Source organism: Somniosus microcephalus, chromosome 4, assembly GCF_052327205.1.
Source record: "Somniosus microcephalus isolate GS21.2 chromosome 4, FLI_Smic_1.0, whole genome shotgun sequence".
Classification (NCBI taxonomy): domain Eukaryota; kingdom Metazoa; phylum Chordata; class Chondrichthyes; order Squaliformes; family Somniosidae; genus Somniosus; species Somniosus microcephalus.
Genome location: NC_140990.1, coordinates 314,805,777 through 314,827,061, shown reverse-complemented (window position 1 = coordinate 314,827,061; position 21,285 = coordinate 314,805,777). Strand labels below are relative to the sequence as shown.

At 52.6% G+C, this 21,285-nt stretch overlaps 1 protein-coding gene across 1 annotated transcript in view; it reads right to left on the bottom strand.

Moving 5' to 3' along the window:
* LOC147120620 (anion exchange protein 3-like) overlaps positions 1-21,285 on the bottom strand; it is a 199,509-nt gene that overhangs the window by 138,534 nt on the left and 39,690 nt on the right. Inside the window, exons 3-5 of the mRNA XM_085984239.1 lie at positions 16,436-16,686; positions 8,182-8,285; positions 1,674-1,888 (exon numbers count right to left, since the gene is read on the bottom strand). Of these exons, the coding sequence (XP_085840365.1) occupies positions 1,674-1,888; positions 8,182-8,285; positions 16,436-16,686 (570 nt within the window). The remainder of the gene's footprint in view (positions 1-1,673; positions 1,889-8,181; positions 8,286-16,435; positions 16,687-21,285) is intronic.

Sequence of the window (21,285 nt, the reverse complement as noted above, 5' to 3'; positions counted from 1 at the left end):
TAGCTTGCTGTCTTGCTACTTACAAGGCGCCTCTCCGTTGTTGTGAGGACAGCTGTTAATGGACTCCCACAGGTCATAATCCTCGAAATCAAGGGCGAATTCTCCAATGTCTTCATTCCCGATGGGTTCGAAAGCACCAGCGCCAGCGTTCCCGTCCTCGTCAATCTCCTCCATGACCATCATTGTCAATCTCAAGGCGGTCACAGCACGGGCATCAGTAGTGAAAGTGGCAGCGCACCGAGGGAATGAGTTAGATTGCACTTAACGAGTTTCGGTCCTGCACGATTTGCAACCGGTTTCACAGCAGTGCGTCCGAACCTGATGACATTATTATCGAACAAACGGACGCGGATATGGGAGGTGATTCCTCGATGCCGTTCAGATAAAACTGGTTTGGTACATTGTTGCCCTCGGGGGCTATCAGTCCATTTCCATGATGTCAGAATTCAATCCAATACCCTGTCTCTTCATCGAGGGAGAGCAATTTGGCACTCTCAATTGCTAACCCTTTGGTAACCAGCTTTATGGATCAGTGCAGCTCCAACAACACTCAAGAAGCTCGACACCATTCAGGACAAAGCAGCCTGCTTGATTGGCAACCCCTCTACCACCTTAAACATTCACTCCCTCCACCACTGGCGCACCGTGGCTGCAGTGTATACCATCTACAAGATGCACTGCAGCAACTCGCCAAGGCTTCTTCGGCAGCACCTCCCAAACCCGCAACTTCTTCCACCTAGAAGGACAAGGGCAGCAGGCGCATGGGAACACCACCACCTCCAAGTTCCCCTCCTAGTCACACACTATCCTGACTTGGAAGTATATCGCCGTTCCTTCATCGTCGCTGGGTCAAAATCCTGGAACTCCCTCCCTAACAGCACTGTGGGAGTACCTTCACCACACGGAGTGTAGCAGTTCAAGGCGGCGGCTCACCACCACCTTCTCAAGGGCAGTTAGGGATGGGCAATAAATGCTGGCCTTGCCAGCGACGCCCACATCCCGTGAATGAATAAAACAAATCATAAAAATGCCTCCTAAAACCTTTTCTCTGTCTCTTGTTTATGCCTTCACTTTCTGACCTTACCTTTCCCATTTCTCCATCCTGCTCGTTGTGCAATCCTAACTCCGTGCTCGCTGAGACGCTCTGATGCAAGGAAGTCCTGCATTTAGATAGCGCCTTTCACGGCCACCAGACATCCCAAAGCACTTTACAGCCAATGAAGTACTTTTTGAAGTGGAGTCACTGTTGTAATGTGGGAAACACGGCAGCCAATTTGCGCACAGCAAGCTCCCACAAACAGCAATGTGATAATGACCAGATAATCTGCTTTAATGATGTTGATTGAGGGATAAATATTGGCCAGGACACTGGGGAGAACTCCCCTGCTCTTCTTCCAATAGTGCCTTGGGATCTTTTACGTCCACCTGAGAGAGCAGACGGGGCCTCAGTTTAACGTCTCATATTTAGGTGCCGCTTAAACGAGAGTTTCCTGTATATTACGGTACCGACCAATGTTCCCTCTAACTTTTCTTCGGTGCGCGGCCGCGCCTGCGCAGTATCTCTCCTGGCGGCAGCAGCCGGTGAGCGGCCCGTGCGGGACCGTCCGATTGGTGCGCGGCCGCACACCTTGTGTGGGGGGAGGGGGGTACCGTTGGTACCGACGGTTTCTTACTTTTCATGTAGTCCAGGTCAACACTGGCGAGCGTCTGTGCCTCGGCATCATCCGTTGGCACTTCCCGGTACACCGCGGCTCCCAGCGCCGTCATGCTGCCGATGCAGACCCGCTCCCGCAGGTCGTAGCTCGCCCGCGGGCCACTCGCCAGGGCCTTCCGCTTGTCACGCTTCCTCAGGGAGAACTCCGGGGAATCCTGGGGCGGTCTCGGCCAGCTGAAGAAGTGGGGGGGGGGAAATAAAAAAATAAAAAATTAAAACTAACATTTTATTTCAGGCATAACAACAGAAAAAGCTGGAAAAACTCAGCAGGCCAGGGCAACATCCGTGGAGAGAGAAACAGAGTTAACGTTTCAGGTCGAAACCCTTCTTCAGAACTGAGAAAAAAGCAGGAAATGAAATGGATGAAAAAGCAAGTTTGGGGGCTGGGAAATGGGGGAGGGGATGAAAGAACAAAAGGGCAGGTCTGTGCGAGGTGAAGAGACATTAAGAGATATTCAAGGCGAGATGAGATGGTAATAGGACAGGTTAAGAAACAAAGGATGGCTCTAGATGAAGTGTGAAATGCGCTGGCAGAGTGAGAGACAGCTGCCGTGTGGGAGAGAGAGAGAAAAAAGGAAAAGGCACAAACCAAAGGTGTGGATAAAAAATAGATAAAAATATGATAGGGGCCGAGGTTATTGACATGAATCTTGCCATTCATGTAGAAATGACTTATGAAATAATACTGGGTGGCCTGCTGGTGGCGCTGTCCAGGGAGAGTATAAATACTCGGGCACGGGCCCAGCTTGCTCAGGACATTTTGTAAACAGGAACTAGTGAAGGACAACTGGACCTCCATGTTGTGAAACAGTCGATTAAAGCCTTGTTTAATACTCTGACCAAGTGCCTAGTAGTTTTCTTACATCAGTCATGATCTGAAATTGTTGAACTCGATATTGAGTCTGGAAGGCTATAAAGTGCCTAATCGGAAGATGAGGTGCTGTTTCTCGAGCTTACGCTGAGCTTCAGGCATCAGTCTGACGGAACGGGAACGCTAACGACAACACGGGTGGGTTAATGGAGTGAGCAGTGTAAGAAGTAGCTGTTTGATTCAAAAATGGGGATTTAATTCTTAGAACAGAGACTGACTAACAAGCTGAAGAGACGCGGACGGGAAGGGATATCGGGAATGTCAGCGAGGTCAGGTAACAAGCACAAAAAGACAAATGGCCGAGGCCAGGGCATGGGAGTGATAAGGGAGTCGAAGAATGCAAGACAACACAGTGTGGTAGCATGATAGTTAGACAATACGGAGCCAGAAAGTCATAAAACGTCCTTAAAGAAACATAACAAGACGTTCCTCAGAAAGATAAGGGGAAGGCCTTGTCAGCCATGCAGGAAGGGACGGTGAGGGATGCCCTCCCGCTTCACAATTGGATTATAGATGGGGAACAAATGATTGATACCAGGTGATCACCAGCCCACCGGAATAATGTATAAAATAGGGAACCGAGAAGGCAATAGTCAGCCAGCCAAGGGCGATGGCTTCCTCGAGGTGGTAATCAATGGGGGCTTATGCCTAACACCTTGATCAAGTTTAGCCTCTGAGGTGAATCGATGCTGGCTGAAGGCCTAACACCTCCAACAGCTCGAGGGACAAACTAACAGAAGTGACTGCTGCTGTGGGATGCAGAGATCCGCTGACCCGAGACCGCCACGCTGTCTCATCCGGCATCTAACCGTCCATCCGGTCATGGCATTCCGCTTCGGGGGTCGTAGATCGCTCTCTACTGTCACGGGCTGTGTGTCTATTATACTCAGCTTAACCACATGTAATATCTGGTTATGATTAAACTAGCTCTTTAATAAAAAGCCTTACAACTCCTAAGGCCCTTTGGGTAATCTGTGTGTGACCAGTGATACAAAATCTTACAGCAGTGAGGGGTGGCGAATCTCGGTGTCACCCCTCTCCGGGGTAAATGGGAGTGAGGATTCCCAGTGTCACCCCCTCCCTGGGGTAAATGGGAGTGGGCATTCCCAGTGTCATCCCTAGGGGTAAATGGGAGTGGGGATTCCCAGTGTCACCCCCTCCCTGGGGTAAATGGGAGTGAGGATTCCCAGTGTCACCCCTCCCCAGGGTAAATGGGAGTGAGGATTCCCAGTGTCACCCCCTCCCGGGGGTAAATGGGAGTGAGGATTCGTAGTGTCACCCCCAGGGGGTAAATGGGAGTGAGGAATCCCACTGTCACCCCTGGGGTAAATGGGAGTGAGGATTCCCAGTGTCATCCCCGGGGGTAAATGGGAGTGGGGATTCCCAGTGTCACCCCCTCCCGGGGGTAAATGGGAGTGGGGATTCCCAGTGTCACCCCCTCCCGGGGGTAAATGGGAGTGAGGATTCCCAGTGTCACCCCCCTCCCTGGGGTAAATGGGAGTGAGGATTCCCAGTGTCACTCCCGGGGTAAATGGGAGTAGGGATTCCCAGTGTCACCCCCGGGGGTAAATGGGAGTGAGGATTCCCAGTGTCACCCCCGGGGTAAATGGGAGTGAGGATTCCCAGTGTCACTCCTGGGGTAAATGGGAGTGGGGAATCCCAGTGTCACCCCCTCCCGGGGGTAAATGGGAGTGAGGATTCCCAGTGTCACTCCCGGGGTAAATGGGAGTGAGGATTCCCAGTGTCACCCCCGGGGGTAAATGGGAATGAGGATTCCCAGTGTCACCGCCGGGGTAAATGGGAGTGAGGATTCCCAGTGTCACCCCCGGGGTAAATGGGAGTGAGGATTCCCAGTGTCACCCCCGGGGTAAATGGGAGTGGGGATTCCCAGTGTCACCCCCTCCCCAGGGTAAATGGGAGTGAGGATTCCCAGTGTCACCCCCTCCCCAGGGTAAATGGGAGTGAGGATTCCCAGTGTCACCCCCGGGAGTAAATGAGAGTGGGGATTCCCAGTATCACCCCCGGGGTAAATGGGAGTGAGGATTCCCAGTGTCACCCCGGGGTAAATGGGAGTGGGGATTCCCAGTGTCACCCCGGGGTAAATGGGAGTGGGGATTCACAGTGTCACCCCATCCCTGGGGTAAATGGGAGTGAGGATTCACAGTGTCACCCCTCCCCGGGGTAAATGGGAGTGAGGATTCCCAGTGTCATCCCTGGTGTAAATGGGAGTGAGGATTCCCAGTTTTGCCCCTCCCCGGGGTAAATGGGAGTGAGGGTTCACAGTGTCACCCACTCCCTGGGGTAAATGGGAGTGAGGATTCCCAGTGTCACCCCTCCCAGGGATAAATGGGAGTGAGGATTCCCAGTGTCACCCCCGGGGTAAATGGGAGTGGGGATTCCTAGTGTCACCCCCTCCCCAGGGTAAATGGGAGTGGGGATTCCTAGTGTCACCCCCGGGGGTAAATGGGAGTGGGGATTCCCAGTGTCACCCTGGGGGTAAATGGGAGTGGGGATTCCCAGTGTCACCCTGGGGGTAAATGGGAGTGGGGATTCCCAGTATCACCCCCTCCCCAGGGTAAATGGGAGTGAGGATTCCCAGTGTCACGCCCACCCTGCGGTAAATGGGAGTGGGGATTCCCAGTGTCACCCTGGGGGTAAATGGGAGTGGGGATTCCCAGTGTCACCCCCAGGGGTAAATGGGAGTGGGGATTCCCAGTGTCACCCCGGGGTAAATGGGAGTGGGGATTCACAGTGTCACCCCATCCCTGGGGTAAATGGGAGTGAGGATTCACAGTGTCACCCCTCCCCGGGGTAAATGGGAGTGAGGATTCCCAGTGTCATCCTTGGTGTAAATGGGAGTGAGGATTCCCAGTTTTGCCCCTCCCCGGGGTAAATGGGAGTGAGGATTTCCAGTGTCACCCCCTCCCCAGGGTAAATGGGAGTGAGGATTCCCAGTGTCACCCCCGGGAGTAAATGAGAGTGGGGATTCCCAGTGTCACCCCCGGGGTAAATGGGAGTGAGGATTCCCAGTGTCACCCCCGGGGTAAATGGGAGTGAGGATTCCCAGTGTCACCCCCGGGGGTAAATGGGAGTGAGGATTCCCAGTGTCACCCCGGGGTAAATGGGAGTGGGGATTCACAGTGTCACCCCATCCCTGGGGTAAATGGGAGTGAGGATTCACAGTGTCACCCCTCCCCGGGGTAAATGGGAGTGAGGATTCCCAGTGTCATCCCTGGTGTAAATGGGAGTGAGGATTCCCAGTTTTGCCCCTCCCCGGGGTAAATGGGAGTGAGGGTTCACAGTGTCACCCACTCCCTGGGGTAAATGGGAGTGAGGATTCCCAGTGTCACCCCTCCCAGGGATAAATGGGAGTGAGGATTCCCAGTGTCACCCCCGGGGTAAATGGGAGTGGGGATTCCTAGTGTCACCCCCTCCCCAGGGTAAATGGGAGTGGGGATTCCTAGTGTCACCCCCGGGGGTAAATGGGAGTGGGGATTCCCAGTGTCACCCTGGGGGTAAATGGGAGTGGGGATTCCCAGTGTCACCCTGGGGGTAAATGGGAGTGGGGATTCCCAGTATCACCCCCTCCCCAGGGTAAATGGGAGTGAGGATTCCCAGTGTCACGCCCACCCTGCGGTAAATGGGAGTGGGGATTCCCAGTGTCACCCTGGGGGTAAATGGGAGTGGGGATTCCCAGTGTCACCCCCAGGGGTAAATGGGAGTGAGGATTCCCAGTGTCACCCCCGGGGGTAAATGGGAGTGAGGATTCCCAGTGTCACCCCTCCCTGGGGTAAATGGGAGTGAGGATTCCCAGTGTCACCCCTCCCTGAGGTAAATGGGAGTGGGGATTCCCAGTGTCACCCTGGGGGTAAATGGGAGTGGGGATTCCCAGTGTCACCCCCAGGGGTAAATGGGAGTGAGGATTCCCAGTGTCATCCCTGGGGTAAATGGGAGTGTGGATTCCCAGTGTCACCCCCGGGGTAAATAGGAGTGAGGATTCCCAGTGTCATCCCTGGGGTAAATGGGAGTGTGGATTCCCAGTGTCACCCCCGGGGTAAATGGGAGTGTGGATTCCCAGTGTCACCCCTCCTGGGGTAAATGGGAGTGAGGATTCCCAGTGTCACCCCTCCTTGGGGTAAATGGGAATGAGGATTCCCAGTGGCACCTCCTCATGACAGTCTCACAGAATCATAGAATGATACAGCACAGTAGGAGGCCATTCGGCCCAAGATGCCTGTGCTGGCTGTGGAGAAAATGCCTGTCTTCAGCTCCTCCTCCACAGTCCAGCTGGTCACCCTGCTCCTGCGCAACAACGAATTGGACAATATCAACGGTAAGGCTGGTGTTACGGTGTTGGATGAGCAATGATCCTGGAGGGGGCAGGGTCTTTGGGTGAGTGAGAGTGTGTTCAGTCTCGGTAGTGCCCTGCCTTCTGCGGCATGGTGGCGCTGTGCTGGACATTGGCACAACGGCACCTGCCCGTCCCCCTCCCCCTCCCGCCTCCCCCGTCCCCCCTCTGCCCTCCCCCCGCCCCCGTCCCCCTCCCTCACCGTCCCCCCTCCCCTGTCCCCTCCCCCGACCCCCTCCCCCCTGCCTTAGTGCCCCCTCCCCCTCCCCCCTCCCCGTCCCCTCCCCCCCTGCCCTGGTACCCCCCTCCCCCTCCCCCCTCCCCCTCTCTGCCCTCCCCCCCTCCCCCGTCCCCCATCCCCAGTCCCCCCTCCCCCTCATTCGTTCCCTTTCCCCCACCCCCTCCCCCGCCCCCTCCTTCGTTCCCTTTCCCCCACCCCCCCTCCTTCATTCCCATTCCTCCCTCCCCCCTCCCCCTCCCCTCCCCCCCTCCCCAGTACCCCCTCCCCCTCTCCCCCGCCCCTGTTCCCCCTTCCCCCTGCTCCTCCCACCCACCCCCCACCCCCTCCTTCGCCCCCTTTCCTCCCTCCCCCTCCCCTCCCCATCCCCCACCTCCCTCCCCCTCCCCTCCCCGTCCCCTCCCCCCCCTCCCCAGTACCCCCTCCCCCTCCCCCCGCCCCCTCCACTCGCAGCCAGGGTACTACAAGAAGACGTGCTCTCTAATGTGAGACTTTGAACTGTAAGAGCAGGTTTAATATGAGGTTTTAAAATAACAGTGACGAGGAGAATATTTTATGCAGTGAGTTATGATGATATGGAACGCGCTGCCTGGAAGGTGGAAGCAGATTCAATAATAACTTTCAAAAGGGAATTGAATAAATAGAATCAAAGAATAGTACACACAGAAGGCGGCCATTCGGCCCATCGAGCCTGCACTGGCTCTTTCGAAGAGCAATCCAGTTAGTCCCACTCCCCCCGCTCTTGCCCCACAGCCCCGCAAATTAAGTGACTGCTAGCAGGACATTCGAGGCCGGTCCTGATCTCTTGCCACCTCTACACGTGTCCTCTGCGGCAGTGGTCAGGAGCAGGGATCCCGGGGCTGATATTTACTTTCCCCGGGGCGAAGCTGGGATGGCGGGTGAGGGGAGGGGGAGGGGGGGCGCAATCCTCACCGATGCCCCAGGCTGAGATGAGTGAACTCGTTCCTGCAGCGTTCACTGAAAGGCTTGCGGTTGGGACTGTCTCTCACCTCTCCGTCTGTCCTGAATAAGGTTCCAGTGGCTGGTGGGCGGGGTCAAGGTGCTGCTGCTCGACCACAAGAGACTCAGCCGATTCAGGTGAAGCAAGACGGAACTGCGAAAAGAGAAAGAGAAAATAGCAGCCACAGCTTCAAACAGACGCTGCTCACCAAAGATATGGCTCAGTTAGGCCCAGAACTATCCCTCCCCCAGCCTGGAGCTTCCTCACACCTCACCCTTCAACCTCTCTCTCCACCACAATCCCTTCTCTCTGTTTATTCGATATTTCAATAGGGATGAGAGACTCGGGAGAAGCTGGGGTTGTTCTCCTTAGGGCCAAGAAGGTTAAGGGGAGGTTTAATAGAGGTGTTCAAAATCATGAAGGATTTTAATGGAGTAAATTAGGAGAAACTGTTTCCAGTGGCAGGAGGGTCGGTAACCAGAGGACACAGATTTAAGGGAATTGGCAAAATGGACTGAGGTCGAGTCAGTCTATCAAAAAAACAATGTTTAATACTATTCAACAGAGTTTAACACGAAAACACAGGAGAACTAAATTACAGGTCTGTACTCTTTGCTGGCTCCACGAGGACTGGCTAGGGCGGCTCCCCAGCCTGACATCATGACGTCATCACATTTTCCCGCCGCTGGAGGACCACGTGATCAACGTGATGACGTCATCGCGTTTGGTCTCATTCTTAAAGGGACCGCGCTATGTACATGCAATAATATGAACAAAGATACAGATTCATTCTGTAGCTAATAATGTGTTAAAGATAATTATGTACATTAGATCAGAGTCCCCTGGTGGCTCTGCCACATGCACCCCCCCAGAATTGTCTTTAACAGTAAAAGTCAATCGACTAGGAGGTCTGACAAGCCTGTCAGAGCGACTCCTGTATTCTTGGAGTGGACGTTGATGAACAGCGGGCGGGCTGGCGGATGGAAGCCTTGGGTCTGGCGTGGATGCAGCGGGAGGTCGACCACGTCGTGGTGGCTGTGCGGTCTCTACTGGCCGGTCGATGTCCAGGTGTGCCGGTTTGAGACGGTCAATGGATATGTGGTCGGGTTTACCACCGATGTCTACGAGAAACTCTTGTCGCCTGTCTCCAGTACGCGGAAAGGGCCTGTGTAAGGGGCCTTGAGCGGCTCCCTATGGGCATCATACCGAATGAATACAAATTCAGCATTCTTTAGCTCCGCTGATACGTGTGAAGATGGAAGGCTGTGATGCGAAGTTGGGATAGGCGCAAAAGCCTTGGCTGTTTCCCGGTGGTTGCTGAGTTGGTCGGCTGCGGACCACGGTTCAGTTGGAAGCGGCAGGAAATCTCCCGGTACGCGGAGTGGCTGGCCGTACACGAGCTCCGTGGCGGATGATTGCAGGTCCTCTTTGGGTGCCGTGGGAAGACCCAACATGACCCACGGAAGCTTATCCACCCATTCGGCGCCTTGGAGGCTGGCCCTCAGCGATGCCTTTAACGATCTGTGGAAATGTTCACACAAACCGTTTGCCTGCGGGTGATAGGCCGTGGTGCGGTAAAGCTTGGTGCCGAGACCCTGGGCCACAGCGTTCCAGAGCTCGGAAGAGAACTGTGGACCGCGGTCTGAAGAAATGTCCGCCGGAACGCCGAAACGTGCGACCCACGAGGAGAGGAATGCTCTGGCGACATCAGCGGACGTAGTAGACGCCAAAGGAACTGCCTCTGGCCATCTAGTAGTACGATCGACCATGGTGAGGATGTGTGTGAACCCCTGTGACGGTGGAAGCGGCCCGACGAGGTCCACGTTGACATGGTTGAATCGACGTTCTGGTACTGCGAACGTGGCCAATGGGGCCTTGACGTGACGTGGCACCTTAGACTTTTGACAGACGACGCAGGTGTTAGCCCAGTCGCGGATATCCTTACGCATTCCTCTCCAGACGAACTTAGCCGACATTAATTTTTGAGATGCCTTCACGCCAGGATGGGAAAGCCCATGTATGGCGTCAAAAACTTTGCGGCGCCACGCCACTGGAACGATTGGGCGGGGATCTCCCATGGAGACATCGCAGAGTAACGAGGTGCCTGCTGCGTGCAATTGCACATCGGCCGGTTGGAGGCTAGAGGTGTCGGTACGATACGTCTGTGTTTCAGGGTCGGATGCCTGATCAGTGGCCATGAGGGCATAATTGATGCCCAGCTGGACCGCCCGTACGGTCGCGTGAGAAAGGCAATCAGCTACCAAGTTGTCCTTGCCAGCTACGTGTTGGATGTCTGTCGTGAATTCTGAAATGAAAGTTAGCTGTCGCTGCTGTCGAGCCAACTACAGTTCAGCGGTCTTGGCCATGGCGAAGGTCAGTGGTTTGTGATCTACAATCGCAGTGAAGGGACGTCCTTCTAACAAAAAACAGAAATGGCGGATAGCCAGGAACAGCGCCAGCAACTCCCGGTCGAAAGTGCTGTATTTGCGTTCATTGCGCCGGAGTTGGCGGCTGAAAAACGCCAGTGGTTGCCACGTCCCGTTGACCCACTGTTCCTGTACGGCGCCTATGCCATAGTCGGAAGCGTCAGTGGTAAGGGCGATGGTGGCACCTGGCAGAGGGTGCACCAACATAGTTGCATTGGCTAGAGCGGTTTTTGTGTTGTCGAAAGCGTTGTCCATTTCGACCGTCCAGGCTATTGTATCCTTTCCGGCCTTGCCTTTGAGGGCCTCGTAGAGGGGCTGCATGAGTCGTGCTGCCTTCGGTACAAAGCGGTGGTAGAAATTTACCATGCCCAGGAATTCTTGAAGAGCCTTGGTGGACTGCGGCCTTGGGAATGCCGTAATTGCTTCGACCTTTGATTGCAGCGGAATTGCGCCCTCCGAAGTAATACGGTGGCCCAAGAAGTCAATCTGCTGTAGGCCGAACTGACACTTGGCCGGGTTGATTATGAGGCCATGTTGGCTGAGGCGCCGAAAGAGGGTGCGTAGATGGGAGACGTGTTCCTCTTTGGTAGAGCTGGCTATCAGGATGTCGTCGAGGTAGACAAATAAAAACTTAAGATCCCGCAGGACCGAGTCCATTAGTCGCTGAAAAGCCTGTGCAGCGTTCTTGAGCCCAAATGGCATCCGTAGAAACTCGAACAGTCCAAAGGGAGTGATGACTGCAGTTTTCTGGACGTCCTGTGGGTGTACAGGAACTTGGTGGTAGCCACGGATGAGGTTGACCTTGGAGAAGATTGAGTTTCCCGCCAAATGGGCGGAGAAATCCTGAATATGCGGGATCGGGTACCGATCGGGAGTAGTGGCGTCATTAAGGCGTCGGTAGTCCCCGCATGGCCGCCATCCGCCGCTGGGCTTCGGGACAATGTGGAGAGGCGAGGACCAGGGACTATTCGACCGGCGAATAATCCCCAGCCGTTCCATCGTGGCAAACTCTGCCTTCGCAGCCGCGAGCTTGCCGGGTTCCAGGCGCCGAGCTCGTGCGTAAACTGGAGAGCCAGTTGTAGTAATGTGGTGCTCGACACCATGCTTAGTGGCCGAGGAGGAGAAAGTGGGCTTGGTCAGCTCCGGGAATTCACCTAATAGGCAAGTGAACTCGTCCGGCGAGGGCAACGTGCAGGAGACAGTGTGCGACATTGCGGAACTGCGGAAGCAAGGGATGGAGTGGAAGGTGGCCGCGTTAACCAATCGACGATTTCTTACATCCACCAAGAGGCTGTTGGCGCATAAGAAATCCGCACCGAGGATGGCTTGCGAAACCTTGGCTGTGATGAACTCCCACTGAAACCGTTGCCCGCCAAAGCACACCTGGACCCGCCGTTTGCCAAAGGAACGAATGGCCCCGCCATTAGCTGCCTCGAGGGAGAGGCCGTGCCTCCCAGACTGAATATCGAGTGCTGAGGCAGGAAGGATGCTACACTGCGCCCCAGTTTCGCATAAAAAGCGCCGGCCCGAGAGGAAATCTGTAATGTAGAAGAGCTTCCCGGAATTTCCAATCGCCATCGCGGCCGTGGAACGTCGCTCAGACTCGGTCCTCCTTTTCTGGAGTTCCTGCTGGTGTTGATGTTGGGTTTTTTTTAGGCGCGAAACTGCAGGGATGGTGGCAGCCTCTGGCTTTCGCGCCAAAACGGGCATGGTAAAATCACAAGCCGGGGGATGGAGGCATCGGGGCGGCGTTTGCGGGGGAGGGGTGCCTTGTGGCAGTGCAGGATTGCTACGTGACCGCATAAATCGTATCTGCTTCTGCAGCAAGTGCTGCGCAATCTGTGGCTTCCGATCTGGCGAGGGCAGCCTAAACTTGCTCGGGTAGATGACTCAGGAATAACTCCCGAAAGAGGAAACATTGTGGTTCGGAGCCAAGGAGCGTGAGCATCTGGCTCATTAACTCAGATGGCTTGGAATCGCAAAGCCCGGGCATAGCGAGCAGTCGGCGGGCACGCTCCGCCTTCGTGAGCCCAAAGACCTGTATTAACCGTGCTTTAAGAGTATCATACTTGCTGTCAACCGGGGGGTTTTCGAGCAGGCTGATGATCCGTGAGGCCGTGGAGCTGTCGAGTGCGGAGACCACGTAAAGGTAACGGGTCTGATCCGCAACGATGTTTCGGAGTTCGAATTGTGCTTCTGCTTCTACGAACCAGGAGGCCGCCTGTTGTTCCCAAAACTGTGGGAGCTTCAAAGCCACGGAGTTCGCTTCCATGTTTCGTTTCGCTTCGCTTCTTCCGCGAAAATTGTTCACGAAAATTTGGGGTCACCACTGTAGGAATGGCTAGATTCCTAACTAAAGGACTGAGGTCGAGTCAGTCTATCAAACAAACGATGTTTAATACTATTCAACAGAGTTTAACACGAAAACACAGGAGAACTAAATTACAGGTCTTTTTTTTATTATTCATTGATGGGATGTGGGTGTCGCTGGCTAGGCCTGCATTTAGTGCCCATCCCTAATTGCCCTTGAGAAGGTGGTGGTGAGCCGCCTTCTTGAACCGCTGCAGTCCATATGGTGTAGGTACACCCACAATGCTGTTAGGAAGGGAGTTCCAGGATTTTGGCCCAGCGACAGTGAAGGAACAGCGATACAGGTCCAAGTCAGGATGGTGTGTGGCTTGGAGGGAACTTGGAGGTGGTGGTGTTCCCATGCGTCTGCTGCCCTTGTCCTTCTAAGTGGTAGAGGTCGCGGGTTTGGAAGGTGCTGTTGAAGGAGCTTTGGTGAGTTGCTGCAGTGCATCGTGTAGATGGTACACACTGCAGCCACAGTGCGCCGGTAGTGGAGGGAGTGAATGTTGAAGGTGGCGGATGGAGTGCCAATCAAGCGGGCTGCTTTATCCTGAATGGTGTTGAGCTTCTTGAGTGTTGCTGGAGCTGCACTCATCCAGGCAAGTGTCTGTACTCTTTGCTGGCTCCACGAGGACTGGCTAGGGCGGCTCCCCAGCCTGACGTCATGACGTCATCACGTTTTCCCGCCGCTGGAGGATCACGTGATCAACGTGATGATGTCATCGCGTTTGGTCTCATTCTTAAAGGGACCGCGCTATGTACATGCAATAATATGAACAAAGATACAGATTCATTCTGTAGTTAATAATTTGTTAAATATAATTATGTACATTGGATCACAGTCCCCTGGTGGCTCTGCCACAATTCACAGAAACAGAATCACAGAAACCCCACAGTGCAGATAGAGGCCATTTCGGCCCATCGAGCCTGCACCGACACATATCCCACCCGACCCCCGTAACCCCTACACCAACACATATCCCACCCTATCCCCGTAACCCCACGTATTTAATCCCCCTAACACTAAGGGTCAATTTATCATAGCCAATCAACCTAACCCGCACATCTTTGGACTGTGGGAGGAAACCGGAGCACCCGGAGGAAACCCACGCAAACACGGGGAGAATGTGCAAACTCCACACAGACAGTCGCCCGAGGCCGGATTCGAACCCGGGTCCCTGGCGCTGTGAGGCAACAGTGCTAACCACAATTCTATATATAAACCCCCCGAACCCCTCGATTAGATTCCAGCCTGTAACTCACTCCCGGGTATCTGTTACTCTATATATAAACCACCCAAAACCTCGATTAGATTCCAGCCTGTAACTCACTCCAGGGTATCTGTTATTCTATAAACCCCCTGAACCCCTCGATTAGATTCCAGCCTGTAACTCACTCCCGGGTATCTGTTATTCTATATATAAACCCCCCCAAACGCCTCAATTAGATTCAGGCCTGTAACTCACTCCCGGGTATCTGTTATTCTATATATAAACCCACCTGAACCCCTCGATTAGATTCCAGTCTGTAACTCACTCCCGGGTATCTGTTATTCTATATATAAACCACCCGAAACCCTCGATTAGATTCCAGCCTGTAACTCACTCCCGGGTATCTGTTATTCTATATATAAACCCCCCAAACCCCTCGAATAGATTCCAGCCTGTATCACTCCCGGGTATCTGTTATTCTATATATAAACCACCCAAACCCCTCGATTAGATTCCAGCCTGTAACTCACTTCCGGGTATCTGTTATTCTATACATAAACCCCCCAAACCCCTCGATTAGATTCCAGTCGGTAACTCACTCCCGGGTATCTGTTATTCTATATATAAACCCCCCAAACCCCTCGATTAGATTCCAGCCTGTAACTCACTTCCGGGTATCTGTTATTCTATATATAAACCGCCCAAACCCCTCGATTAGATTCCAGCCTGTAACTCACTCCCGTGTATCTGTTATTCTATATATAAACCACCTTAACCCCTTGATTAGATTCCAGCCTGTAACTCACTCCCGGGTATCTGTTGTTCTGTATATGAACCCGCTGAACTCTTCGATTAGATTCCAGCCTGTAACTCACTCCTGGGTATCTGTTATTCTATATATAAACCCCCCGAACCCCTCGATTAGATTCCAGCCTGTAACTCACTCCCGGGTATCTGTTATTCTATATATAAACCCCCCAAACCCCTCGATTAGATTCCAGCCTGTAACTCACTCCCGGGTATCTGTTATTCTATAAACCCCCTGAACCCCTCGATTAGATTCCAGCCTGTAACTCACTCCCGGGTATCTGTTATTCTACATATAAACCCCCCCCAAACGCCTCAATTAGATTCAGGCCTGTAACTCACTCCCGGGTATCTGTTATTCTATATATAAACCCACCTGAACCCCTCGATTAGATTCCAGTCTGTAACTCACTCCCGGGTATCTGTTATTCTATATATAAACCACCCAAAGCCCTCGATTAGATTCCAGCCTGTAACTCACTTCCGGGTATCTGTTATTCTATATATAAACCGCCCAAACCCCTCGATTAGATTCCAGCCTGTAACTCACTTCCGGGTATCTGTTATTCTATATATAAACCCCCCAAACCCCTCGATTAGATTCCAGCCTGTAACTCACTTCCGGATATCTGTTATTCTATATATAAACCGCCCAAACCCCTCGATTAGATTCCAGCCTGTAACTCACTCCGGGGTATCTGTTATTCTATATATAAACCACCCGAACCCCTCGATTAGATTCCAGCCTGTTACTCACTCCCGGGTATCTGTTATTCTATATATAAACCACCTGAACCCCTCGATTAGATTCCAGCCTGTAACTCACTCCGGGGAATCTGTTATTCTATATATAAACCCCCCCGAACCCCTCGATTAGATTCCAGTCTGTAACTCACTCCCGGGTATCTGTTATTCTATATATAAACCACCCGAACCCCTCGATTAGATTCCAGCCTGTAACTCACTCCCGGGTATCCATTATTTTCTATATAAACCCCACCGAAACCCTCGATTAGATTCCAGCCTGTAACTTACTCCCGGGTATCTGTTATTTCTATATATAAACCACCCAAACCCCTCGATTAGATTCCAGCCTGTTACTCACTCCCGGGTATCCGTTATTCTATATATAAACCCCCGAACCCCTCGATTAGATTCCAGCCTGGATCCCGCTCCCGGGTATCCATTATTCTATATATAAACCACCCGAGCCCCTCGATTAGATTCCAGCCTGTAACTCACTCCCGGTTATCTGTTATTCTATATATAAACCCTGCGAACCCCTCGGGGTGTCTCCGGTGCAGATTAAGTTTGGGTGCATTTGGTCCGCATCCCAATGGTGAAAGGACTGTTTCTAACGCACTCCACCCCTCCTTCACCTGCGACAGGGGAAACCTTTAATCCCTGTTTCTGATGTTTGGGTGTGACAGCAGGCTGGAGGTAAGAGGTCAGCGCTCGGGACGCACTCCCCCAACCCATCCAGACTCCTCCAGACCGGACTGAGCCTCACCTCTGGTGGGTCGTGCGTCTCCTCATTTGCTGAAAGCTCCTTGTCCTGGGTCTCGGTCTCCGACCCCTCTTCCTCCTCTTCGTCCACTTCCTGGATGGTGGGCGTCACATCAGATGGAGGCACTGACGTCTTTTTTTTCTTCCTCCTTCTCTTCTTTCGCTCTGGACGAGGGACCTTCCTCCTGAAGCGCATGTGGGGTGGCAGGCGGGTTGAGAGCGGGTGGTGGATGTGGTGGGACGTGTGTCGATGATCTGGTGGTTACACAGAGTTCATAGAATTTACAGCATTGAAACAGGCCATTCGGCCCAACTGGTCCGTGCCGGTGTTTATGCTCCACACCAGCCTCCTCCCTCCCCTCTTCATCTCACCCCATCACCATATCCTTCAATTCCTTTCTCCCTCATGTATTGAAAATTATGAGGGATTTTGATAGAGTAGACAAGGAGAAACTGGTTTCCACTGCCAGGAGGATCGGTAACTAGAGGACACAGATTTAAGGTAAGTGGCAAATTATAAGATGAGGAGAATTTTTTTACTCAGCGAGTTGTTGTGATCTGGAACGCGCTGCCTGAAAGGGCGGTGGAAGCAGATTCAGTAGTAACTTGCAAAAGGAGAATTGGATAAATACTTGAAAAGGAAACATTTGTAGGTCTGTGGGGAAAGAGCAGGGAGAGTGAGATTAATTGGAGAGCTCTACCAAAGAGCTGGCACAGGAACGATGGGCTGAATGGCCTCCTTCTGTGCTGTATCATTCTATGATAATTAAGGACACCACTACGGATTTATTAAAGACAAGCCCTGTTTGTTGTCATTTCAGGAAGGATTCTTCCAGCCATGAGAGCAAGGGGAGACCCTCACTCCCTCCCTCCCTCACTCACTCACTCACTCCCTCCCTCACTCCCTCCCTCCCTCCCTCACACCCTCCCTCCCTCCCTCCCTCACTCACTCACTCCCTCCCTCACTCCATCACTCACTCACTCCCTCCCTCACTCCCTCCGTCCCTCACACCCTCCCTCACTCCCTCCCTCACTCACTCCTTTCTCTCTCCCTCCCTCACTCACTCCCTCCCTCACTCCCTCCCTCCCTCACTCCCTCCCTCATTCACTCCCTCACTCCCTCCCCCTCCCTCCCTCCCTCACTCCCTCCCTCACTCACTCCCTCCCTCCCTCTCTCCCTCCCTCCCTCACTCCTCTCTCCCTCCCTCACTCACTCACTCCCTCCCTCAGTCCCTCACTCACTCCCTCCCTCACTCCCTCCCTCCCTCCCCCACTCCCTCACTCCTCGCTCTCTCCCTCGCTCACTCACTCCCTCCCTCACTCCCTCCCTCACTCCCTCACTCACTCCCTCCCTCACTCCCTCACTCACTCCCTCCCTCACTCCCTCACTCCTCTCTCTCCCTCCCTCACTCACTTACTCCCTCACTCCCTCACTCCCTCCCTCACTCACTCCCTCACTCCCTCCCTCACTCCCTCACTCCCTCCCTCAATCCTCTCTCACTCCCTCCCTCACTCTCTCCCTCACTCCCTCCCTCACTCCTCTCTTGCTCCCTCACTCCCTCCCTCACTCCCTCCCCCACTCCCTCACTCCTCTCTCTCTCCCTCGCTCACTCACTCACTCCCTCCCTCACTCCCTCCCTCCCTCACTCACTCCCTCCCTCACTCCCTCCCTCACTCCTCTCTCTCCCTCCCTCACTCACTTACTCCCTCACTCCCTCCCTCACTCACTCCCTCACTCCCTCCCTCACTCCCTCACTCCCTCCCTCACTCCTCTCTCACTCCCTCCCTCACTCTCTCCCTCACTCCCTCCCTCACTCCTCTCTTGCTCCCTCACTCCCTCCCTCACTCCCTCCCTCACTCCTCTCTCTCCCTCCCTCACTCCCTCCCTCCCTCACACCCTCCCTCACTCCCTCCCTCACTCACTCACTCCTTTCTCTCTCCCTCCCTCACTCACTCCCTCCCTCACTCCCTCCCTCACTCATTCCCTCCCTCACTCACTCCCTCACTCCCTCACTCCCTCCCTCACTCACTCCCTCCCTCACTCCCTCCCTCACTCCCTCCCCCCTCACTCCCTCCCTCACTCACTCCCTCCCTCCCTCCCTCTCTCCCTCCCTCACTCACTCCCTCCCTCAGTCCCTCCCTCACTCCCTCCCTCCCCACTCCCTCACTCCTCTCTCTCTCCCTCGCTCACTCACTCCCTCCCTCACTCCCTCCCTCACTCACTCCCTCCCTCACTCCTCTCTCTCTCCCTCCCTCACTCACTTACTCCCTCACTCCCTCCCTCACTCCTCTCTCACTCCCTCCCTCACTCTCTCCCTCACTCCCTCCCTCACTCCTCTCTTGCTCCCTCACTCCCTCACTCCTCTCTCTCTCCCTCCCTCACTCTCTCCCTCCCTCACTCACTGCCTCCCCCTCACTCCCTCCCTCACTTCCTCCCTGGGAACAAAATATTCCAGGGTACTTGACGGAACTAAATATTCCAGGGTATTTGACATTTTGAAAAGACAGGCAGAACGGAAAAGGATCAGGGTAGCCCTGACAATAAAGGATGACATAAGGACAGTAGTGAGAAAGGATCTTGGCTCAGAAGATCAGGAAGTAGAATCAGTAAGGGTAAAGATAAGAAATAAGAAGGGGCAGAAATCACTGGTGGGCATAGTTTATAGACCCCCACACAATAGCTCTGCCTTTGGACAGAGTAGTAATCAACAAATAATAGGAGCTTGTAACAAAGGTAATGCAATATTTATGGGGGACTTTAATCTGTATATAGATTAGGCAAATCAAATTGGCAAAGGTAGTCTGGAGAACGAGTCCATGGAATGAATTCGAGACAGTTTCCTAGAACAATATTTCATGGAACCAACCAGGGAACAGGCTATTTTAGATCTTGTATTGTGTAATGAGACAGGGTTAATTAGTAATCTCATAATAAAGGATCCTCTGGGGAAGAGTGATCATAATAATTTCACATTGAGTTTGAGAGTATGTAAAAAGGAAGAGAATAACAAAAGTAAGTGTTGGTCCCTTAGAGGCTGAGACAGGAGAAATTATAATGGGGAATAAGGAAATGGCAGAGACTTTAAACAAATATTTTGTATTTGTCTTCACATTAGAAGACATAAAAAGTTTACCAAAAATAGTGGGGAACCAAAGGGCTAATAAGAGCGAGGAACTTAAAGTAATTAATATCAGTACAGAAAAAGTACTTGAGAAACTAATGGGACTAAAAGCCGACAAATCCCCTGGATCTGATGGCCTTCATCCTAGGGTTCTAAAGGAGGTGGCTGCAGAGATAGTGGATGCATTGGTTGTGATCTTCCAAAATTCCCTAGATTCTACAATGGTCTCAGTGGATTAGAATATAGCAAATGTAACCCCGCTATTCAAGAAAAGAGGGAGAGGAAAAACGGGGAACTACAGGCCAGTTAGCCTGACATCAATCGTCAGGAAAATGTTGGAATCCATTATCAAGGAAGTGGTAACCGGGCACTTAGAAAATCATAATATAATTAGGCAGAGTCAACATGGTTTTATCATAGAATCATAGAATGGTTACAGCACAGGAGGCCATTCAGCCCATCGAGCCCGTGCCAGCCCTCCGCAAGAACACCTCAGCTTGTCCCACTCCCCCACCCTTTCCCTGAAAGGGACATCGTATTTAATAAATTTATTAGAGTTTTTTGAGGATGTAACAAGCAGGGTAGATAAAGTATATTTGGATTTCCAAAAGGCATTTGATAAGGTGCCACATAAAAGGTTACTGCACAAGCTAAGAGCTCACGGGGCTGGGGGTAATGTATTAGCATGGATAGAGGATTGGCCAACTAACAGAAAACAGAGAGTCGGGATAAATGGGTCATTTTCCGGTTGGCAAACTGTAACTAGTGAGGTGCCGCAGGGATCAGTGCTGGGGCCTCAACTATTTACAATCTATATTAATGACTTGGATGAAGGGACCGAGTGTAATGTAGCCAAATTTGCTGATGATACAAAGATAGGTGGGAAAGCAAGTTGTGAGGAGGACACAAAGAATCTGCAAAGGGATTATAGATAGGTTAAGTGAGTGGGAAAAAATTTGGCTGATGGAGTATAATGTGGGAAAATGTGAGGTTATCCACTTTGGAAGGAAGAATGAAAAAGCAAAATATTATTTAAATGGAGAGAGACTACAAAATGCTGTAGTTCAGAGGGATCTGGGGATCCTTGTACATGAAACACAAAAAGTTAGCATGCAGGTACAGCAAGTAATTAGGAAGGCAAATGGAATGTTGCCCTTTATTGCAAAGGGAATGGAGTGTAAAAGTAGGGAAGTCCTGTTACAACTGTACAGGGCGCTGGTGAGACCACACCTGGAGTACTGCGTACAGTTTTGGTCCCTTATTTAAAGAGGGATACACTTGCATTGGAGGCAGTGCAGAGAAGGTTCACTAGATTGATTCCTGAGATGAAGGAGTTGTCTTATGAAGATAGGTTGAGCAGGTTGAGCCGATACTCATTGGAGTTTAGAAGAATGAGGAGGGGATCTCATTGAAACATAAAAGATTCTGAGGGGGATTGACAGGGTGGATGCTGAGAGGATGTTTCTCCTTGTGAGGGAATCTAGAACTAGGGGGCATAGTTTCAGAATAAGGGGTCGTCCATTTAAGACGGAGATGAGAAGGAATTTCTTCTCTCAGAGGGTCGTGAATCTTTGGAATTCTCTTCCCCAGAGAGCTGTGGAGGCGGAGTCAGTGAATATATTCAAGGCTGAGATAGACAAATATTTGAGCTACAGGGGAGTCGAGGGTTATGGGGAGCGAGCGGGAAAGTGGAGTTGAGGCCAAGATCAGATCAGCCATGATCTCATTGAAT